The sequence below is a fragment of the Lissotriton helveticus genome, chromosome 2_1 (genome assembly GCF_964261635.1).
Source record: "Lissotriton helveticus chromosome 2_1, aLisHel1.1, whole genome shotgun sequence".
NCBI classification, from domain to species: Eukaryota; Metazoa; Chordata; class Amphibia; order Caudata; family Salamandridae; genus Lissotriton; species Lissotriton helveticus.
The window spans coordinates 1,196,545,787-1,196,567,145 of NC_136059.1; the positions used below are offsets into that span (position 1 = coordinate 1,196,545,787).

Sequence of the window (21,359 nt, forward strand, 5' to 3'; positions counted from 1 at the left end):
CACATCAGTGACGGATATCCCATGCTGCCGAAATATAAATCCCATAGGATATTATGGGGTTTATATTTCCGTGGATGGCATATCCATCACCGTTGTGATGGAGTCACCTGTCTGTCGAAATCTTAATCAGGCACTTATTCTGTAAATTGCAGCTGGATACCAAATATCACACCAACTAAAACTGCAATTTCCTCTCATGGGTTGTGAAACAAGATCTGGAGTTGTTCTAAACATAGCTCGACAATGATTCCCTATCATTGCAAAACTAACCTCATCTTCTTGATTTCCCTTACAAGATGTTTAGAATGAAAAAGCTTTATGTGAGGCAGTATTTTCATTCAGAGGTGTACTTTTCTCTTACCAGATGCATGAAGAACGCCTCCACTACTGCTGAAAATATTTATTTTCTTTCTCCAAAGCTGTGGGTAGCTTGGCCTTGAAGTATATATAAACTTATGTCTGCTCATTTCAGAACATCCTTTCCTCATTTGTTCATCTCTTTAAAAAAACATACTGGTACAAATACAGGTACTTTAAACAATCATAATGTGAGCCACTGGTCTTGTAATAAAATGCACATTTTCCTGGTTAGAATAACAAAGGAAAGTCCTGAATTTATTTAGGATACAGAAGCAAATATTACCCCACTGTCTATATCTTGTCACATTTTTTCCCTCCCTATTAAATTTACTAAATTACTAAATTACAAATATTACAAATATTCTTGATTCTTTCTTGCTGTGCTCACTCCCAGAACTACTGGCTCTTCCCAAGGATTCATCTCAACATGAGGCATGTGAATATCAAGCATCCAGGTGCCTGGATGTTCCCGATAAGTCGCCTGAGGATTTGAAAAAATGTGTTCTGTAAGGATTCGAAATAAATTGTTCTGGGTTTCCTTTAATATTGTTCTTCTATTTTATTCATGGGGTGTAATTGTCTTCACATCAAGACGAGGCTGTTAGTTACTAGGGATTCATATTAAAAAAGATATAATTATGACTGATTGGTGGTTTTACTTCCACCCAAACTATAATGTATGACCCAGGCTTTGCTGGGAAGTGTAGCTTTCTGTGATTCGTGACTTCTATACGATAAGTAGCAGGTTACATTAGCATGACATTTGCCTCTTTGTCTTTAATAGAATTAGGACTTTCCTTTGCTTTTCTCGTTAGAAAAATCTGCATTGTTCTACTGAAATATAAAGTCTATTACTGCAAAATGTCTGTATCCTGCTATATGTTGCTGGAATGTTTTTAAGTTAGTTTCTGTATTTTAAATTTCAGTTTGTACGACTTTATGGAATATAGGGGCATATTATCAAGCACGGAGTTAAAATTAGCGCCGTTTTAGTGGCAGAAAACTGCCGCTAAAGCGGCGATAATGGGCTTGATAATATGCCCTTGCGGATTCACAAAGAAGCCCAGGTTCACACCAGAACATCTTCTATGGGAATTCTCAAGGGCATATTATCAAGCCCATTATTGGCGCTTTAGCGGCAGCTTTCTGCCGCTAAAACGGTGATAATATTAACGCCGTTTCTTGATAATATGCCCCATAGTGCTCAGAATAAACTGAATGATCCTTACGATGAATAAGTATGTACATAACATGAAAAAAATAAGTTATATGCCACCTCTGAATGTGATTTAAGACTTGACCAAACTTCTGTCTCCACTTGACAAAGATGACAGCACACATTGAAACATTTGAAATATCACAGTCATTTCTACTTCATGAATCTGAAGCAGCATGAAGAAATGTGCAGAATAGACAACTCACTGTCTTGGTTTTGGATCACAGCATCTTCAAGAAAGTTGCTGACTTCACCTTCAGGCATCTTACCCCGCAGAGAATCGGTCAATATGTCGTCAAGCTTCTCTTGTGAATCAACATTAAAAGCCTGCATTGAAAAGACCGAATATATTTCAGTAAAATGTTAGATGAATTACCGCCAAATGAGGAGAGCAGGATATCCAAAGGGCAGAAGCAGTTAGCCATGCGAAGCCGGGATTTAAGCTATCTCAATTAAAGTGCACCGTGACATAAAATGAAGCGTTGAACACTTTCTACCGGTCTCAAATAAAGACATCGCATCTCTTTAATGAGCCCTTCTCTTGACCTAGCTAACAATTTAAATAATTTTATTAGGAGTTACCACTTCGAATGTCAGGTTAAAATATCTGCTTCCTCAGTAATGAATCTTCTGAGAATTAAGTCTGCTGTCTACAATCAACACAACTATGTGATACAGGTAAAACCTGTGAATAATTAACGTCATCTTTGGCTTTAGACAACATAGAGCCATTCTGAACGGTTCTACATTAAATATGAGCCATGTTATTAAAGCGTCTTTGAATCCCATCACATAATAAGCCACAGTAAGTCAAAGAAGAGTGTGTATGGCGGTCACCTTTCTTGTAGTGGGGTCAAGGAGAAAAGCTGAACACACTATAAGGATGTAACTGGACAAAATAGATAAAGATGACACAAATCAATGTTTGGTCGTGTTGATGCTATGTTATCAGATAATCTAAAGCTAAATCACATAAACAGGATTGTGAGGTGTTGTAATCAAGAACATATGAGGAAATATGTCCCTGGGTAGATTGGAATGTCAGAAAATTAAATAGCATAATCAATTATGTAAGTCTTCTTTAGATACGGTATAAAGGTAGACACTGTGAAGGTTTGTATTATAGTTACAGAAGGCAAAATATTTTAGTCTCAAAATTCATCAAAATCACATACAGGGAATTAACATAAAGCTCAAATAAATTGCACAAATCACTAATGCATCATGAGATCTGACTTAGGGGAGCCCTCAAGAATGATTTATTTTATAAGTCTTGATTATGCAATAAATCAATAGGAGAGTGCTCTCTAAGAATCAGGAAAGCAACCCGTGTCTGTCTCACTTCCAAAATGAGCTTTTTTTTTTACAAGAAAATACACAGAAAGAATCACATAATCAGCACGAGGTGAGCAAAATGTGGCCACTGAATTCGGCGCGGAAGAATGGAAGAAACAGCAACATTTATGAAGAAATGTTTTTCTAAAGCTTAAAAAAACATTTTCATTCATACAGAGCAGGGTTACAAAACGTATTACATTCCTCAATGCTTTCAGTACACATTTTACTGCATATGGGGTCGTGAAATGGAAACATGGCCATGTTTAGGATACAAGATGGAGTCTGGGTCTAGTTTGGTAAAAATAAGAAAAAAAACGCAGTTCTGTAAATTGGAACAAATTAGTTTTGGTTACACTCACAACATTCATATTAATAAAATAATCTTTATTAAATAAAAATCTGCTCTGACAGTTGCCTAGTCGGCCTTAAGACTTGAACCGTGCAGCCGTTTCTAGGTGTTGTGCCGCCCTAGGCGAGAATTGAAAAATGCCGCCCCCTCCCTTTTTCTACCATTACTCTCTCCCCCGTCATCCAGGCTAGAAGAATAAATGCATTCGATATAAAAGAACTTGTATTAACTTTGCTACCTATTGTATTTTGTTGGCTGGCGGTGGTCACTTTTAGGATTAAATCTTTTTATTGCAAGAAAACATCACAACAGGTACAACGGCTCGTGCTTGAAGTGGCACGGACCTACCCATGATAATACAAGCAAGTAAGAAGGTCTGCGATGAGCCCAGTTCATTTGGTGTAACACACAGCAAGTCGCCTACAACCCAACTGGGCCGGCCGCGTTGTTAGGGTTCGGGAGCCGCCTTCGAATGTAGTGTGCTGTTAAGCAGAACAGTGACAATCCCTACAATTCCCCCCCCCCAACCCCACCCATCCCGCCCCCCTCCTTGTCCAACGAGTAAAGAGCTGCAGGAGACTGATGCCACTTTAAAGCGTTTCCTGGGGGGTTGCGTGCCTCTGAGCTCTCGGCTTACGAGATTGTGTTGTAGGGTCTGTGAGTGGGGTATCCGCCAAGCGCAGCAGCCGCAGGTATCGGGGACAGCTCAGCTCCCTGAACTCCCCGGTGAGTAGGGTCAGGAACGGCCGCCAAAGTTCTGCAAAGTCCTCTCCCCTCCCGGCCTTTGCCAGTGATAGCTTCTCCATCCCTAGTATCGTCCAGAGCCTATGTAACCACCCAAGTTCCTGAGGAGGCTGAACATCCCTCCAGTATGCCACAATGTTCTGTATCGCTGCTCCCAGTGCGATCACTATGAGTCTCCCCCTCAAGGACTTCAGGGATTACATCAAGGCGTTAGGGAGGCCAAGCAGCACATAGGCAGGGAATCTGGGAAGTTGAGTGTCTAGGTGCATATCTATTAAGTCGAGGATTGTGGTCCAGTAAAGTTGCAGACGTTCGCAGCTCCAGAGTAGGTGTTCTAGGGTCCAGTGCTCCCCGCATCCCCTCCAGCAGCGATCAGTGACTCGGGAGTCCCAGCGGTGTAGGCGTTCCGGTGTGTGATACCAATACGTGGCCACTTTAGTCAGCGTTTCAGTAAGGCCCATGTGATAGGCTGAGTGGCGGGCTCTGTGATATATGCCCTCCCATTCCTTGTGAGTAAGTGCCCTCACAAAGTCTCTCTCCCACCTGACCCTCCCTGCATTGTAGGAGTGAATGTTAGTGAGTAGCAAGTGTTGATACAAGTCTGAGAGCAGCTTTCTATCGGAGGTACGGGTCAACGGCCATTTTTCGTGCGGCGTGAGGTGTCGCTGTGCGCCGGGTTTAATGGACGGATGAAGAACCCAGTGACGGACCTGTAGATATGGCAGGCGGTCGGATTCCGGTGTGCCGTAATCCTCCTTCACCTTCGGAAAGGGAAGAATACCGTTAAGGTCAAACATATGACCCACAGCTCTGCAGGGCGTCGTCCTCCAAATCGCAAACGCCTGAGGGTCAAGGCCCGGGGAGAAGTCCGGGTTGTTGAAGATCGGTGTCATCGGGGAGGGGAATGAGGTGAAGCCCCGCCGTATCGCCACTGTGTCCCAAGTGCCCAGGACCGTGCTCGTGATCTGTGACGCGTAGAGATTGGGTGGCCTATGGCGACGCGGTAGAAATGGGACATCCTGCAGCGGCCGGCCCGCTACCGCCTGGTTCTGGAAGAGCCAGTGTTTACTGGATTCTAGTTGATGCCATTCTACCAGTGTGCGCAGCTGGGCGGCTTGGAAGTATAGGGTGAGGTCAGGTATGCCCACTCCACCATGAGCGGGGGGGAGTGTAGCAATCAAATGCTTAAAGCGCGGGCGCCGGCCATTCCAGATATACCGCGCTAGGTCAGATTGTGTTTTGTGGAGCCACCCCGCCGGCGGGCGTAGGGGGAGAGTTTGAAAAACGTAAAGAATCTGTGGCAGCAAAGTAATTTTGGTAGCCGCAATGCGGCCCAGCCAGGAGAGCTTGAGGTGTTTCCACCGCCGGAGTTCTCCATTGAGGTGGGTGCTGAGCCTCGTGTAGTTGGCTTCTGCTGTAGCTCGTACCGTCGGTGCCAACAGAACCCCTAGATAGGAAATGGGTGAGGCGGATCACTGTAGGTCGTACTCGGCCTTGGCCTCCGCCAACACGTCAGTTGGCAAGGAGATGTTCAGGGCCTCCGATTTCTCTACATTGACCTTGAAGCCCGAGGCCAGAGCAAAGGTGTGAAGCTCCACAAAGAGCGCCCGGAGGGACTGCATCGGCGACATCAGGGACAGCAGAATATCATCTGCATACAGACTGACCTTATGCGTGTCCCCGCCGAACGGGATACCCTCAATGAGGCCGCGTTGTCGTATATGTTGTGCCAACGACTCCATATAGAGAGCGAACAGCAGGGGGGGACAGTGGGCAGCCCTGTGTGGTCCCCCGGCCAATTGGAAAGCGCGGAGATGTATGGCCATTGACTCTGACCGTCTCAGTCGGCTGACAATAACAATTAAAAATCCGGTTGCGTAGAGTCTCCCCTATGCCGAACTTCTGCAGTGCCAGGTCTAGGTAAGGCCAGTACACTCGGTCGAATGCCTTCTCGGCGTCGATGGTAAGGAGCATGCAGCCCGGTCTCGTTCGAGACCCTGCCTCTATCAAATGGAGGACTCGCCTAGTGTTATCGCTGGTTTGCCGCTGCGGGATAAATCCGGCTTGATCGGGTTCCACTAGTTGCTGCATGTAAGGGGCGAGCCTGCTCGCTATGATCCCTGTGTATAGCTTGAGATCTATATTCAACAGGGATATTGGTCGGTATGATCCACACCGGGTGGGGTCGCGGCCATTTTTGGGTATTACCGATATCGCGGCCTCTAGTAGATCCGGGGGCACGGCCCCTGGTTGGTCGAAAGTGTTGAATAGATCACGCAGTAAAGGGGCTATTTGTGGGCAGAACGTCTTGTAAAAGGCCGCAGAGTATCATCCGGTCCCGGTGATTTACCCAGTTTGAGGCGGGATATCGCTGAAATCACTTCCTCCAGTCCTATGGGACGATCGAGGAACTCCGCCTGTGCCTCATTTAAAGAAGGGAGGGTTGCACCCTGGAGGTAGTCCCGGCTGGATTGCAGGTCTAAGCGGTCTGCCTCATAGAGGTCAGCATAGAAGTCCCCGAAGGCAGCTGCAATCGCTCCATCCACCACTATCGGGTCACCACCCCCAACCTGGATGGTCCAAATGTGCTGCCTTTGCTGCTGCTCCCTCAGCCTACTTGCCAAGAGTCTCCCGCATCGGTCCCCTCCGGTATAGTACGCATGGCGCAGCCGGAGAGCGGCATATTCAGCCACATCCTGATCCAAGGCCGCAAGCATCTTCCTTTCCGCGCATAATTGGCGCCAAGTTCGGGCCGCTCCTGTACGCTGGTGCATTTGTTCCAGCTCTGCTACGCGTTGGGTGATCTCGGCCCTCTTTTGCGCGCGTTCACTATTGTTGGCTGCGGCTAGGGAGATGAACTCGCCCCGTAAGACAGCCTTGAGCGCTGCCCATTGGGTGGTCTTGGTGGTGTCGCCGTTCGCATTGTGAACGAGGAATTGGCTCAGGGCAGTCTTGATGCGTTCTAGCACGACCGGGCTGTGTAGTAAGATATCGCGCAATCGCCAGTGCCGCTGGGGCCTCGGGGTGGTTGGCATCATGAAGGACACCACCACCGGGGAATGGTCCGACAGTGAGGCCAGTTGAATCTCGACGTCTCATGTGCAGGACGCCAACTGGGAGGAGCATAGAAGATAATCGAGACGTGCGTACGTTTTGTGGGCCGCCGAGTAATACGTGTATGCTGTGGTTTGTGGGTGTACCTGTCGCCACAAGTCAATTAGGCCCAGATCTGCAAGACGGGTCTGGCCCACCTTCGAGAGCGCTCCCACTTGGCCCGAGCGTTGACCGGACCGATCTCCGGTGTTGTGAAACACCAAATTGAGGTCCCCCCCAGCAGTAAGTGTGAGTGCGTGTTGGCTGTGACCGTCTCCAATGCCCTATGTAAGAATGCCTCTTGACCGTCATTGGGTGCATAGATGGAGCCTATTAGTAGCGTCTGCCCTGCAATGAGAAAGCGATGTGCCAGTAACCTGCCCTTGATCTCTGCTTCCTTATGTAGGACCCGTCCCCCAAATGATTTGGCCACTAGTATCGCTACCCCAGCTACTTTCTTATTTGCGGAGGAAAAGAATTGCCATGGGAAGGAGCGTGATTTGAGTCTATGGTGGTCTTTGGGGAGCAGGTGTGTCTCCTGCAGGAGGCAAATGTCCGCTCCGGAGTGCTCCAGGAGTGAAAGAATCGCTTTGCGTTTGATTGGGTTATTGAGCCCTCTCACATTGAGAGTGAGAATAGTCAACGGGCGTGTCATGTCAAACCTGCAGGTGGAGAAGCTATGCTGTGCGCGTGGGTCTCATAGGCGAACCAGGAGAAACGGCCCTGTGCAGAGCTCGTGGACAAGGAGGACCCCCCACCCAATCTCCCCACCCCCCCAGTCCCCCCTTCCCCCCTCCAACTCCCACCATCAACCCTCCCAGCCCCACCTGGGTCCCCCCCTAACCCCAACAAGAAACTATGAAGGAACATCTCAGTGTCGTCCCCCAAGCACATCATTGTCCAAGGCCAGCCCCACTAGGGGACAAGTCAGTGGAAGTTACCTGAGTGGACGTCCAGCCACCAGGCCCCTCTCCCTCGCCCGCCCCCCAGAGCCCAATACCTGCTAAATGATTGATGCTGAAGTGTTCTCCCCCTGAGAAAGTCTCAGGCAGTCGGTGCAGTGTCTCTGGCCACCTCCCGCACCGCGTTGACCATATCCGCTCTGATAGTCTGTGGGTCTGGGCGCGCACTGGATCCCAACGATCGACGGCTCGAGACCCGCTGCCAGCCATCCCTAGTGAAACGCCGCCGCCGTGGGGTGGACATGTCCTCCTCGGTGGCCGTGATCCCCAACACCCCGCAGGTGTCCTGGAGGGAGCGGAGTTGGTGCAAAGTCCCATTCCACCTGAAGATGATGCGGAAGGGGTGACCCCAGGCATATGGTGTCTCATGTTCCCTCAGAAAGTCCATCGCAATCTTAAAGGACTTACGTTTTTGGAGCGTTATAGCGGACAGGTCCTGATAGAGGGCCACCGGATGACCTCGGAACTGCAAGGGCTGCTTATTCCTGGCTTCGCTAAGGATACGTTCCTTGAGCGGGTAATCCGGAAGAAAGGCCAAGATGTCCGGCGGTGGGGCTGAGGTCCGCCTCGCAAGTCCCACACGGTGGGCCCTGTCAATCCGAATGTGGAAGTCCGCCGGTTTGCCCAGGATGTCGCGGAACAAGTCCCGCAGGTAACCCGCCACATCGGTACCCTCTTCTTTGGATGGAACGCCTCGGACCCAAATGTTGTTCCGGCGGGACCTAGTTTCAAGGTCCTCGGTGTGGGCCTGGAGGTCCAGTTGTTGGTCCTTCAGGCGTATCACCTCCTGTTGTAGCTGTACTATCTCCTCATCCCTGGCGGTGTTTGCGCCTTCTATGGTGGCCACTCTCTCCCCGAGGCTGTCCACTTCTCTCCGCACCTCCCTGACCTCGCCCGCCACCTCCTGCTTCAGGGTATGGAAGTCTTCCCTAAGGGAATTGAAGAGGGATTCCAGAAAGGAGCGGGTTATGGGTGTTTCACCTGTGTCAGCGTCCTGCTGGGCTTTCGACTGGCCCAGCGATGGGTGCCCCTTGTCCGCTTTCGCCCGGGATTTGTTCAGCATCTCGGGCAGTGTCCGCTCGCCCTTCTTCCCTCCTCTCTGGGCGGCCATTCCGAGGGGGGTTCCCGCTGCTCGGGGCCGACCGCAGTTGCGCTGCTCCGGTCCTAGATGAGTGCGGCGGCCGCGGGGCTTCGTGGCTAGGCCACGTGGGCCTCCTTCCCTCAGGTCTCCGCTCGTTCCCCCAGGCGGTCGGCGCCGCCCAGCAATGACCGTGCATCCAGTGACTCGCACGCGGCGGGAGTAGCAGGCAGCGGGCTGCGGAGGTAGGTGCACCGGTGGGGAGGCCGCGCTATGGCCGCTGACTCCAGCCGCGCCGGAGCTTGTCCGCCTGCACCCCGCCTTTCTCTCGCAGTGGGGTGAACCTCCTCACCTCCAAAGCACTGTCCCCTCCGATGCAGCCAGGACCTCCAGCGAGGCCGACCCAAGATGTTCCAGGTCAAATCGGGGCTTCGGCCGCCGGGCCTCGGGGAGGTTTAGCCCGGCCAGGCCGGGTCGCGGTGCCCCGAGCTCCTCCAGGCCCGGGCGCACTCAGACAAAATGGCGGCGGAGGATCTCAGCGCCGGTTGCTCCCTTGGGCCCCTCCAGGTGAGTCGGGGTCCCCCTCTGTCACTGCCTCCGCGGGGGACCCGGATAAGGGCCGGTGTGGCGGGTGACGTAGCGGGGGCCGCCCCGGCGGACCCACCAGGCGCCCAGGCGTCTATCGGTGAGGGCCTCACCCGTGTAGGCCGCAGCCCGGCCTCGATTAGCAGTCCGGGCGGTCGTCCCCGCCGCCACCGGGCTCCAATACCCCGTGCCCGCCAAATCACCGGGCTGCGCTGCGCTGCAGGGTCGGGCGCTGCTCTGTTGTCGCGCGCCGGTCTCAAGGCTCAGATTCCGACCAGGCCAGGCTGCCGCAACTCTCGGGATGGCGCCTCGCTCGCCGCCTCCGGCTGCCGCGGCGGCTGTCGCGTCACCTTTTCTCACCCTCCACCGCAGATGTACCGGGGCCCGATGCGCTGTGGGTAGTCCGGGCTGTGGCGTTCGTTCCCGCTGTCTCCACTGTGCTGTGGCAGGGGGAGAACTCTAGGATTCAGGCTTGGGCCCAGTCGGATCGGAGGAGCTCCGGAGAGAAGCATTCGCTCACTCCGCCATCTTGGCCACGCCCCTCGCGATTGTCACTTTTGCCTCATTTAATGTAACATTTGCTTTTGTAATTTGTTCACTTGTAATGTTCTCATGTATCAGTTCTGTTCCTATTGTGAAGCGCTCTGACACCTTCGGGTAAAGTCCGCGCTATATAAAAACGCATAGATAAGGTAAGGGGTCCTCTGCTCTTAAGTTCTGCACTGTGCACACTCTCTTCGTGCTTCCTTAACCCCCTCTCCTGTGTCCTACTACTCCTCCAGACTCCTCCAGGCTCCTCCAGCCTCGCTCACTTGCAGGGACTCGGAGATCATAGATTCATTCCATCCTCACCGCACCTCAGTCACAGGCCGGACGACTGGACATGGGGCCGCCACCAACGCCATCTTATCTACTCTCAGATCTTTTAGCCTGCCTGGCCTGCTGCAGCAAACAGACCCACCCCGCCCGTGCCATCATCCAAACCATCCTCACTCGGACACAGTGTTTTGCGCCACTCTCCAGCCGACCGTGATTACGGGCTCGGTCCGGAGTCGGAGATAACAGATAATGATTCACCCGCCCGCCTCCGCCTCATTTACAACATTAGGCCTGAGTGATGAATGTAACAACATTATTACACATAACACATGATTCATTTGCAATTGAATTTGCAGCATGCAAATGCATCCGATCCGATCCGAAATATATATTTTTATATTTATTTTCGCAGCCAGCGGCCTTCTGACTGACTCACCGGTGCGTGCAGTGACTGCTCAAGTCACGACCTGCTGCTGCGTATGTACGTCTCCACGACACGACCACCACGGCCAGGCCTGACCACGGCTATGCTGTTTTGCAGGCTCGTGGTGCTGGGGAGAGGGCCGGCGGGAGACGGAGTCGGGACAGGGCAACAAGACTGTGTGGCACTGGCAGGTGGCAGCTGTAGTATACTAATTAAATTATGGGCAGAGGGGGAGCAGCGCGCCAGCCAACACACACAGTCCGACCGTCCCCCGCGCGGGCCGAGAGAGATTTTGGCACTGGTGCGCCGTGCGCATCACCGTCACTGGCCTGCCCTCCCTGGCCGAAGCACTGCTCATGGATTGGCCAAGAATGTTCCCCAGGGCCGTCATTAGTAGCGCTATCCCAGCGCTACAAGATTGACGGCCCTGGGGACCCACACTTACACTAGTGTGTCCCGCACCCCGCTCTACACACACATGAGAGAGTGCCATTTACATTGAAATCTGTAGGGGTGCAGCATATGTACAAGTAGTCAGCACCCGTATATATAGAGGACTCTTAATCATGATTAGATGCAAAGTATAACAAAGTGCTAACGTAAATTGGTATCAGAAAATGTGCAGAGCCAAGGTTACAAGGTGCAATTTCATATTTGCGGCAATAAGAGAGATGCTTTGAAATGAAAACTTTCACCATTAATAAGAGTGTTTAATTGATTTACTAATGTGCCTTCAGATTGACTAATTGAAATGTAATCATGCCTTATGTACTCAATAACCAGTCGAATATAGAGAAAATGCATTTGTCATTAAGGTTGGAGGCCTAGTGAACTCAGAGAATTGATTGTTTAAACGTAAGGCCTAAATTCTAGCTGAGGCCTAGTTCATGGACATAGCGCAGGCCTGTACGAAAATGCTTGCTTAGACATATAAATGGTAGAAATGCTTATGAAAGAGGCTTTAGAAAATGTTGCAACATTATTAGGCTGTGAGCCTATGTGCGTATATTCTTTTGCAGGTGCATCATCCAGTAGATTGTAGAGTAGAAGGGCCCATTGAGTATGAGAGTTAGAAATGCTAGACTCAGACATGGAGGAGTAAACCAGGAATTTGAAGATACAACTGGAAGCGACAGAGAGTCTGAGACCCAAGGACGTTTAACGGACGAGGATGGAAGAAGGCCAATGTGGAAAACTTCATGTAATCGACACCTTGGAGAAGGCATATCTGAAGGCGTGTCATTTGCATTTTGGGGTTTGTATTAGGGACAGCACCCCAAGGGTGGAGGCAGAGCAGATGGGCTGAGGAGTCAGAGAGAGTGGTTGGTCTTGGTAAATAGCTTCGCCATGACAGATTCTCTAGTCTTGGAGAGAAGGGAGTGAACTTCCTTGAAGTCACCATTGCTGACACCTTTGGTTAGGTTGGGCTATTGTTGAGTAGGGATGTCACTTAGAGTAGTGTAGGGACAGATTAACCTGGATTTATGTCTTTTATCCCAATGAGTACCAGAACTCAGGTTATAGGTATTCTGTTCAGTCTGATGGTTCTGGAATTGATCCTCATCTTGTTTATCAGTCGCCTGAGACTTTTCCGTAGGATTATGTTTGTATTAGTGCCTGTTTATCTTTTGAACCTCTTGCTGAGGTGTTTGTACCTGCAGTTATTTTTGGTTATGTAATAAACCTTTCAAACTTAGTTTTGGTCAGTGGTTATTGGGGAAACAATTGGGATTTAGAAATTGTAGTTGATTAATTAGACAGGATTGCCTAATTCACTCTATGGCAGGTAAAAAGGTCTAGTCGACCTGTGACGGGATTCTGGAGAATGGTAAGCAGACTCTAGAGGTAAAATCCCGCCTTTCCAGTTGGTAGCAGATTAGGATGGTTTACCTTCTAGAGTAAGGGTAACCCAGAAGTAGGTTGAGATTTCCCCGAGGCCCATAGAACCAAGGATGAGTGTCCAGAGAATCGAGGAAGGAGGACGGCGTTCCACGGAAACTGACGGAGAGTAACAGTGCGGCAGAAAGCAGCAGGTCGGAGGAGAGTGGGTATGAAAAGGGTCATGCGTTGTTAGATTGCGGTGCTATGTCATGTTGTTGTGTTGTAATGTCTTGCGGAGTTGAATGCCTGTAGGGTGAAAGGAAATCAGGTTCTGAGCGCGCGCAACTAGTGAAAATCTTGGGTTCAGAGAGAGTCTAAGTGGTCCGGGTGTATCGAACACCCATAGTAATTGTCGACCATTGTTAAGGGGGTCATGAGGTACCATTGATCGCCCGAAGGACCGAGATAGGGGGAACGAATGTGTGAGTGCATGGGTAACGGACGCTGGTCGGAAGTTACCGTGAGCTTGTAACCTATCAGAGTGGCGATTGTACATTTGCCGGTTTGGTGACAATTACAGTTAGACTGTGGCCGTACAGTCAGGGAAGTGGTTGTTTGGTCGGAAGTAATCATTTTTCAGTGTATGATTGGGACGCATGCGACACCGCGAGAAGAACGGAGAAAGGAGGGGAACTGCTGCGAAACGGAGGCGAGTGACGTCAGAAAGAGCCGCGCTGGGATTGGTCGGTTGGCGTGGAGCCGTGCTGAGATAGGGCGGTTGGTGAGAAGCCGCGCTGAGATTGGTGGATTGTCATCAGGAAGTAAAACAAGTGTTGTAAACAAGGAAACGTTGCGGATTTCATCATGAAATGTTTTAAAATACTGCGGAAATGTTTCAAGGGCGAAAATAGGATAGAACCTCGGGGTGGGGAGGAGGCTCCACCCGAGGATACTCCAGCTTATTACATGGCAACGAATGTTGGGTTGCATACCATATTGTGGCTTGATAATTGGTGTAAGATGACAGATGGAAACGAGGAATTGACCTTTCCTAAATATGGAACGTTTAGACTAGAAGTGTTATACCAGTTGAAAGCGATTATGGCTGCATTGCGACCTTTGCCTAGACCAACACAGTTTGAAGCGCTAAATGCATGGATCAGGGCAGCCCACGACAGGAACAGAGACAGGAGACAAGAAAGAGTGAAACGATCGGTAAGGGCGGTCCAAGAAGCGAGATGGGATGCCATGGAAAAGAGATGGAGGGTACAGACCATTGAAGTGGATAGGTTGTATCCATTGCTGGAAAGTGCAGGGGATGGGCAGAAGAAGAGTACAGAGGATGAGGACAGTGAGACAGACGACAGCCTGATAGAGAGGCTGTTATCAGAAAGGCCACCCCCGTACAATCCAGAATCAGAGGGAACGCAATCACCGGCAAAGCACTGGGAAGCCCCAATAGGTGAAGGCGGCGTTCCAATGGGGAACGGATGGGACACCCCAGGGGACAAGTTTACCCCAGGAAAGGGAGAAAAGGCACCACCACCTTCTCCAGTGACGAGAGTAGTGGGAAGGTTTACAGTACAGAAAGTTCGGGTGGAAGAGGGTGTCCATTCTCAGAAACTGCCAGATGCCCTTACTCTACCTGTTACCATAGGTCCCATAGTATCAGTGCATAACCCAGAACAGACACAAGCTGAGAGTCCACCACGGAAGGGGAGCGGGAGAAGTGTCAGCGAAGGCAGGACTAAAGTGGCTGATGGGTGGAAGACACTACCCAGACCTGTGGAACGGAGCACCCCTTTGGTAGCATCGGCAGACTCCTCAGAGGAAAGAGGGGGTTGGAAGGGATCGATGGATTTGAGAGGACCGAGGCCGAGGTCGATGAGGGAATTAAGGCCAGATTTGAGAACTTGGGAGACGATCGTAGACACACAGAGTGACAGGTCGAAAAATGTGTTTGGGTCCGGGAACGAAGAGAATAGGATGGGTTCTCACTGTGCCGTCAGCGAAAGCAGGCAGGAATGGGAAAACGGAGGTGTGGGAAGCAGGGGGGCGTCCCGCCACTCCTCCGGAGACAGGCAGCAGGAGTGGGACTGCGAGGGTTGTGAAGGTAGAAGGGTTCCCCCTAATACACCTGAAGAAAACAGGAGAGAGAGTCAGGATGGTGGCGAGAGGGACTCTAAGGAAACTTGTAACCAAGGCACATTGAGAGCGGCAAGAAAGGCAAGAAGGTTAGATGTGCTAAGACTAAAATCAGAAGTGGAGGAGATAGTGGAAGGTACACTGCCACTAGAAAGGATTGAACTGTATGAACCAGATGAGCTGTTGTTTGTGGCAAAGGATGTCACTCGGAAGGCTAGGGCAGCTCATGAGAAACGTTCTGATTTGGCAAACAAATACATGGTGGATTTGACGAAAACTAAAGCCCTACAGGGGGGCCACAGGTTACAGTACTCAGATCAAGATCTAGAAGAAAAGAGGGTAATCGGATTAAAAACCCACATTAGGGAGCTGATTATGGGAATCCGAACATGGTCCCAGTTGGAGAAATGGGAGGAAAGGTGATCAAGGAAAAAGACTGTTAGGCGGAGTGTTATCGAGACATCCCCGGGAGAAGGGTCGATGCATGCAGAAGCGTACCCCTTGAGGGAGGTGGCTCATGGGGGATATGTACATGTACCCTGGAGCAAGGGAGATTTGGCTGCCTTTACAAACACTTTCCCTAAGTTGCGAGAGAGCCCAGTGGAATGGTACAAACAGGTAGAGAGATTTGTTAAAATTTCAAAGGTACTGTGGATTGATCTGAACACATTGTTTGACATTGTGGTCCCAAGCGACTTGTGGATAGCGTGCAAGGTCAGTGTTGAATGGCCCACCGCAGAGCCAGAACGTGATTCTGCCACGAATGGACCGTCACCCAGGGTGATGGCAAAGTACGAACAGGCGATCACGTGGCTGAAAACTAAAGTACCACCACAAGACATAGATTGGGTAAAGATAGATCGTACCAGGCAAGAACCAAAGGAGACGGTGCATGAGTACTATGAGAGGCTATTGCTGATATTCAAGCAGTACAGCGGATTAGATGTGATGGATCCGAAGGATATGGGACAGTTCGTATCCAAGTTTGTGCTGGGATTGAGGCCTGATATCTGCCTCATGATACAGCAACACCTGATCTGCTGGCAAAACAAGCCCCTAGATGAGATTTTGAGGTACGCGAGGTACTGCAGTGATGAGATAGACTCGAAGACAAAGAAGCTCAAGGATAAACTGATGTTAGTCCAGATGCAAGGAGGAGGACAGGGTCAGTCAGGCAATGGCACCTTGGGGAGGAAGACAGGGGGACAGAAAAAGGACAATGAAGAAGGTCCGAGACCTAGGATAGATATAGCAACCCTGAAAAAGACGACCAAGTGCCATCAGTGTCATGAGGTCGGGCATTGGAGGCGCGAGTGCCCCCATAATCCAGACAATCAGGTACAGGAGGAGGAGGAGGAGGAGGAAGTTGAGGCCCCTCTGGTACGGAAGGTGACAGTGACTAAGCCCCAGACGACAAGAGGGGGGACGTCAGCCCCTAGGGCTCCGGTTTCCCAGCCACCGAAGATTTCAACAGGGAACAAGGTTTACAAGCAGATGCCCTTCATAGTCGAGGGGGACGAGCACTATTACTTTGATCCAGTGTCAGGACGGTGCCTGAATGGGGAGGAGGACTGTACCCTTGGAGCAGTACTGGAGATAGATCAGAGGGGACCCTTTGTAGAGGCTGATGTAGACGGACATCCCACCACCTTCTTGGTTGATACTGGTGCTTCCAGGTCTACTGTGCGGTCCGCAGTAGTCCCCAATTTGCCTCTTTCAGGACAGACTATTCAAGTGGTAGGAGTAGCGAACAGAAGGATGACAAACCCCCTGACTGAGCCAGTCCCGGTAAAGATCGGAAGTTTCAGAGATAGACACCAGTTTGTAGTGTGCGATTCCAGTCCTGTGTGCCTGTTAGGAAGAGATCTTTTGTGCAAACTTAATTGCACCATCTATTGTACCCCAAAGGGAGTAGAATTGCAAACTAATGATGACGATGCTGATTTCAAGGTTGCAAACACGCGTGAGTGCATCCAATTGTACCCTGCTATAACTGTGGATGAGCTCCCATGGGATTTGAGAGATTCAGTCTGACCGGAGGTGTGGGACTTTACGGGGGAAGAGATCGGACTGATCAAAGGGGTAGAGCCGGTCAGAATTCAAGTGAGACCAAATGCTGAATTCCTGAGAACACCCCAGTACAAGCTGACCCCAGAAACACTTGAAGGTATAAAACCTGTGATTGAGTCCATGGTTAGACAGGGAATCCTGAAGGAGGTTATGGGAAGTCCCTGTAACTCTCCGATAATGGGATTGCAGAAACCAAGTGGCAAGTTCAGGATAGTGCAGGATCTGCGAAAGATTAACAACATAGTCGTTCCATGTTGTCCAGTGGTACCGAATCCATCAGTAATACTGTTTCAGATACTGTTCCAAGCCGAATGGTTTTCTGTGATCGACTTGTGTCAAGCTTTCTTTTCTATTCCACTGCACGAGGAAAGCCAATATCTTTTTGCGTTCAAAATAGAGAGTCGCGTTTTAACATGGTGCCGTATTCCCCAAGGGTATACAGAGAGCCCATCGATCTTCAATCAATTGTTGAAAAGGAATCTCGAGAGTCTAGTACTGCCGCAGAACTCAGTCCTCGTACAGTACATAGACGACCTCCTTGTTCCGTCAGACACCGAAGATGCTTGTAGGATTGACACCATTGCGTTGCTGAACCACTTGGGAGAAAACGGACACAAGGTGTCTCCCAGCAAATTACAGTACTGCCTGCAAGAAGTGCAGTATCTGGGTCACAGAATAGAGCAGGGAAAGAGGAAAGTGTCACCTGACAGGATTGAAATGATCATGAGAATGACCGTGCCCTCGACCCAAAGAGAGGTTAGAATGTTCCTGGGCATGGTTAGCTACTGCCGGCAATGGATTGCTAACTTTTCCCTGAAGGCGAAACCATTGCAGAAACTGACGCACAAGGACGTGAGTGATCCGGTACCATGGGACACAGACTGTATGATGGCTTTTCTTGAGTTGAGATAGGACTTGTGTCGCGCTCCGGCTCTGGGAATGCCCGATTACAACAAATCATTTGCATTGTTCTGCTGTGAGAGAGAGGGATGTGCTTTAGCAGTTTTAGTGCAAGATCATGGAGGAGTCCGTAGACCAGTTGCTTACTTTTCGGCTACCTTAGACCCAGTAGCCCCAGCATTGCCCGGATGTCTCAAATCCGTTGCTGCAACAGGTATCAGCATTGAAAGATGTGAAAGTATAGTGATGGGTTATCCACTGACAGTGCATGTACCTCATTCTGTGGAATTGTTGATGACCAGGACCAAGACGCAGCACTTGACTAACAATAGGCTCACACGCTACGAGCAGGTTATACTTGCTGCGGAGAATGTGACTCTCAGGAGGTGCTCTGTCTTGAACCCTGCTACCTTGTTGCCATTACCAAATGATATCGAAGATGATTGGGAAGACCATGATTGTCTAGATGTAACTGAACTATGCACCAAACCTAGGCCGGATATTGTTGATGTGCCATTGACAGACCCCGACGAAATTTTCTTTGTGGATGGCTCATGCATAAGAGACAATACTGGTCAGTTGAGAGCAGCATTTGCTGTCTGTACTATTTCTGGAATAATTGAAGCAGCTTGCCTGGAAGGAATACGCTCCGCGCAGGTGGCTGAGATAATTGCGTTGACGCGTGCCTGTTTGGCAGCCAACGGGATTCGGATCACCATCTTCACTGACAGCCAATATGGATTTGGGGTGGTTCATGATTTCGGCCAGTTGTGGTCTCAGAGGGGTTACATGACATCATCGGGCTCCCCAATCAGGAATGGCGAGTTCGTCAGGTTATTGCTGGAGGCTTTGCAAGGTCCTGCAGCAATAGCGGTGGTAAAATGTACAGCCCATACCAATGGAACTGATTTTGGGACAATGGGAAATCGTTACGCTGATGAAGTTGCACGCTATTGTGCGGAGCAGGGATACTCCTTTACTGAACAAAGCATAGAGGGAGCAAGGGAAAGAACTGAGTTAAGCATGATGCTTGAGGTGGCAGATACATGGGAAGAGTTGAGAGACATGCAAGGACAGACATCTGATTATGAGAAAAAGGTGTGGGAATCGACTGGCTGTGTCAAGGGAGACTTGGACATGTGGGTTTCGGCTGATGGAAGAGCTGTATTGCCGAATGAGCTGGTGAGTGCGATGGCACGACAGATACATGGTCCTGTGCATCTGGGAAGGGATGCGATGGTGCGTGTATTCAGGCAAATGTGGTACAACCCAAAATTTAGACAGGCCGCAGAGCAGTATGTCAGAGATGTGTAACCTGTCAATAGTTGAATGTTGGGAAAAGGACACCTGTTACATTGAGTCACATTGGGAGGTCTGGTGGACCTTTCTATAGGATGCAGATAGATTTCATCGAGATGCCGAGGTGTAATTGCTTCAGGTATGTCTTGGTGATTGTGTGTGTGTTCTCTAGATGGGTTGAGGCATATCCCACTCGTAGGTGCGATACACTCACAGTAGCAAAACTGTTGTTAAGGGAGTTAGTGCCACGATTCGGGGTTCCGACCTCTTTGGAATCGGACAGAGGAAAACACTTTAATAGCGAAGTTGTGAAGATGCTTTGCTCTGCCCTGAACATTGACCAGAGGCTGCATTGTAGCTACCGCCCAGAGGCTTCTGGCATAGTGGAGCAAATCAATGGGACCTTGAAAGCTCGAATGGCAAAAGTGTGCTCATCCACGTCCCTGAAGTGGCCCGATGCCTTGACATTGGTACTGATGAGCATGCGTAGTACCCCAGACAGAAGGCCAGGGCTCTCGCCTCACGAAGTGCTGATGGGGAGGGCTATGAGACTGCCATCTATTCCTACAACTGCCTTGATGAATATCACAGATGATGTGATTCTTGACTATTGCAGAGGACTTTCTGATGTCATGCGTTCTGTGTCTCTTCAGGTGCAGGCTGCTGAAATTCTGGCTACTAGCGACCTATGTCACGACCTGTGCCCGGGTGACTGGGTTCTAGTGAGAAAACACGTGAGGAAGAGCTGCCTGGACGTGCGTTGGAGAGGACCTTTCCAAGTGATCCTAGTCACTACTACTGCTGTGAAGTGTGGCGGATTGCCGAATTGGGTCCATGCTTCTCACACCCGACGAGTTCCAGCACCTGCAGAAGGAACAGCTCCTCACGTAGATGAGAACAATAACGAAGAAGAGAATCTGGAAGAGGGGACAAGCCAAGCTGTGGGGGTGCCAGTGGAAGTTGGGGACTCCCCTGATCAGGCTATTTATGATCACGACGACAGTGATACTGAATCCGCCCCAGAAGAGGGAAGTGGCGGAGAAGGCGATCTGAATGCAGAAGAGGCAGACGGTGGGGACGATCAGGGAGTGCAAACAAGAGGCCGACGAGCAAGAGGTGCAGAGGCTCATTGGCCCGAGAGACGGAGGCGAATGAATGTGAGATTGGCTTCCGAAAGAGAGTTTGCCCCTGTGTCCCAAGAATCTGATCTGGAAGGGGGAGAACAAGGAGCTGAACAGAGGGGTCCGAGAAGGTCAAGGAGGGTGCGAGTACCTTGCCAGAGATACGCCACCCCAGAGTGGACCTACCCTTTTACCTACGCTAGGAGTACCAATGCCGGGAGTACTGAGGTCCGGGAGGGTGAGGTCAGTAGCAGTGACCAGTACGATCCCAAATGTTAAGCTGGAAGTGATACTGTTGGTTCCTGAACTTGAAATCGAAGGTAAACTGACACTCACCATTCCCAATCCCCCTCTCCTAAGCAAGATACGTGATTTACTCCTGGATAGACTGATATTTCCTACGTTTGTTCCCGACATGCCAGCATATGATGAAGTGGTGCTCCGCATGGAACTTTTAGATTATGTGTTGCAAGCAATCGGATCAAGTATAATCATAGACTATTGAAAACCTTGAACTTTGATTTTTGCTTTGAAAGGACTTTGTAAATAACTGTTGAACTTAACCTAGAGCCGAGTGGAAGAAGAATCAAATTAGGGACTTTCCATAGAGGATGGAGAAGGGTTAAGGTTGTCTATTGTGGAAACATAAGAAGAACTGAAACGGGACTTTCCACTTTTCAAGGTGGTTCGAGAGACTCAAATAGCACAGAAAGAGACTTTGGGTGCTTTCCGAAAAACGAACTACTTTGTGCTGAGACCATGACGCCTGGAAACCCGAATCGTAGAGCCAAGTGCATAATAGGTACTCTTTTAGGAGGAGTAATACTCCTTATAGCTATAGTAGTTTTAGTTTCCTATCTTGCACCACACGAACAGGTAGAGAAGGCGGAGGGGACACAGGCACCTGATACCCCTAGTCAGAAGGCAGAAAGAGAGAAGAGAGAAAAGGCCTTGCTGGCTGCAGAAAGTCGTAGGTTACATACAGATCTGTCTAAAGGAAATTTTGGGCAGAACGCTTATGCAAAGCTGCTGTAT

General features: G+C 49.9%; 1 protein-coding gene across 1 annotated transcript in view; it reads right to left on the reverse strand.

Moving 5' to 3' along the window:
* The window catches only part of BANK1 (B cell scaffold protein with ankyrin repeats 1), a 2,434,538-nt gene that overhangs the window by 1,565,157 nt on the left and 848,022 nt on the right, over positions 1-21,359 (reverse strand). Inside the window, exon 6 of the mRNA XM_078676074.1 lies at positions 1,783-1,903. Coding sequence (XP_078532200.1) covers positions 1,783-1,903 — 121 coding nt within the window. The remainder of the gene's footprint in view (positions 1-1,782; positions 1,904-21,359) is intronic.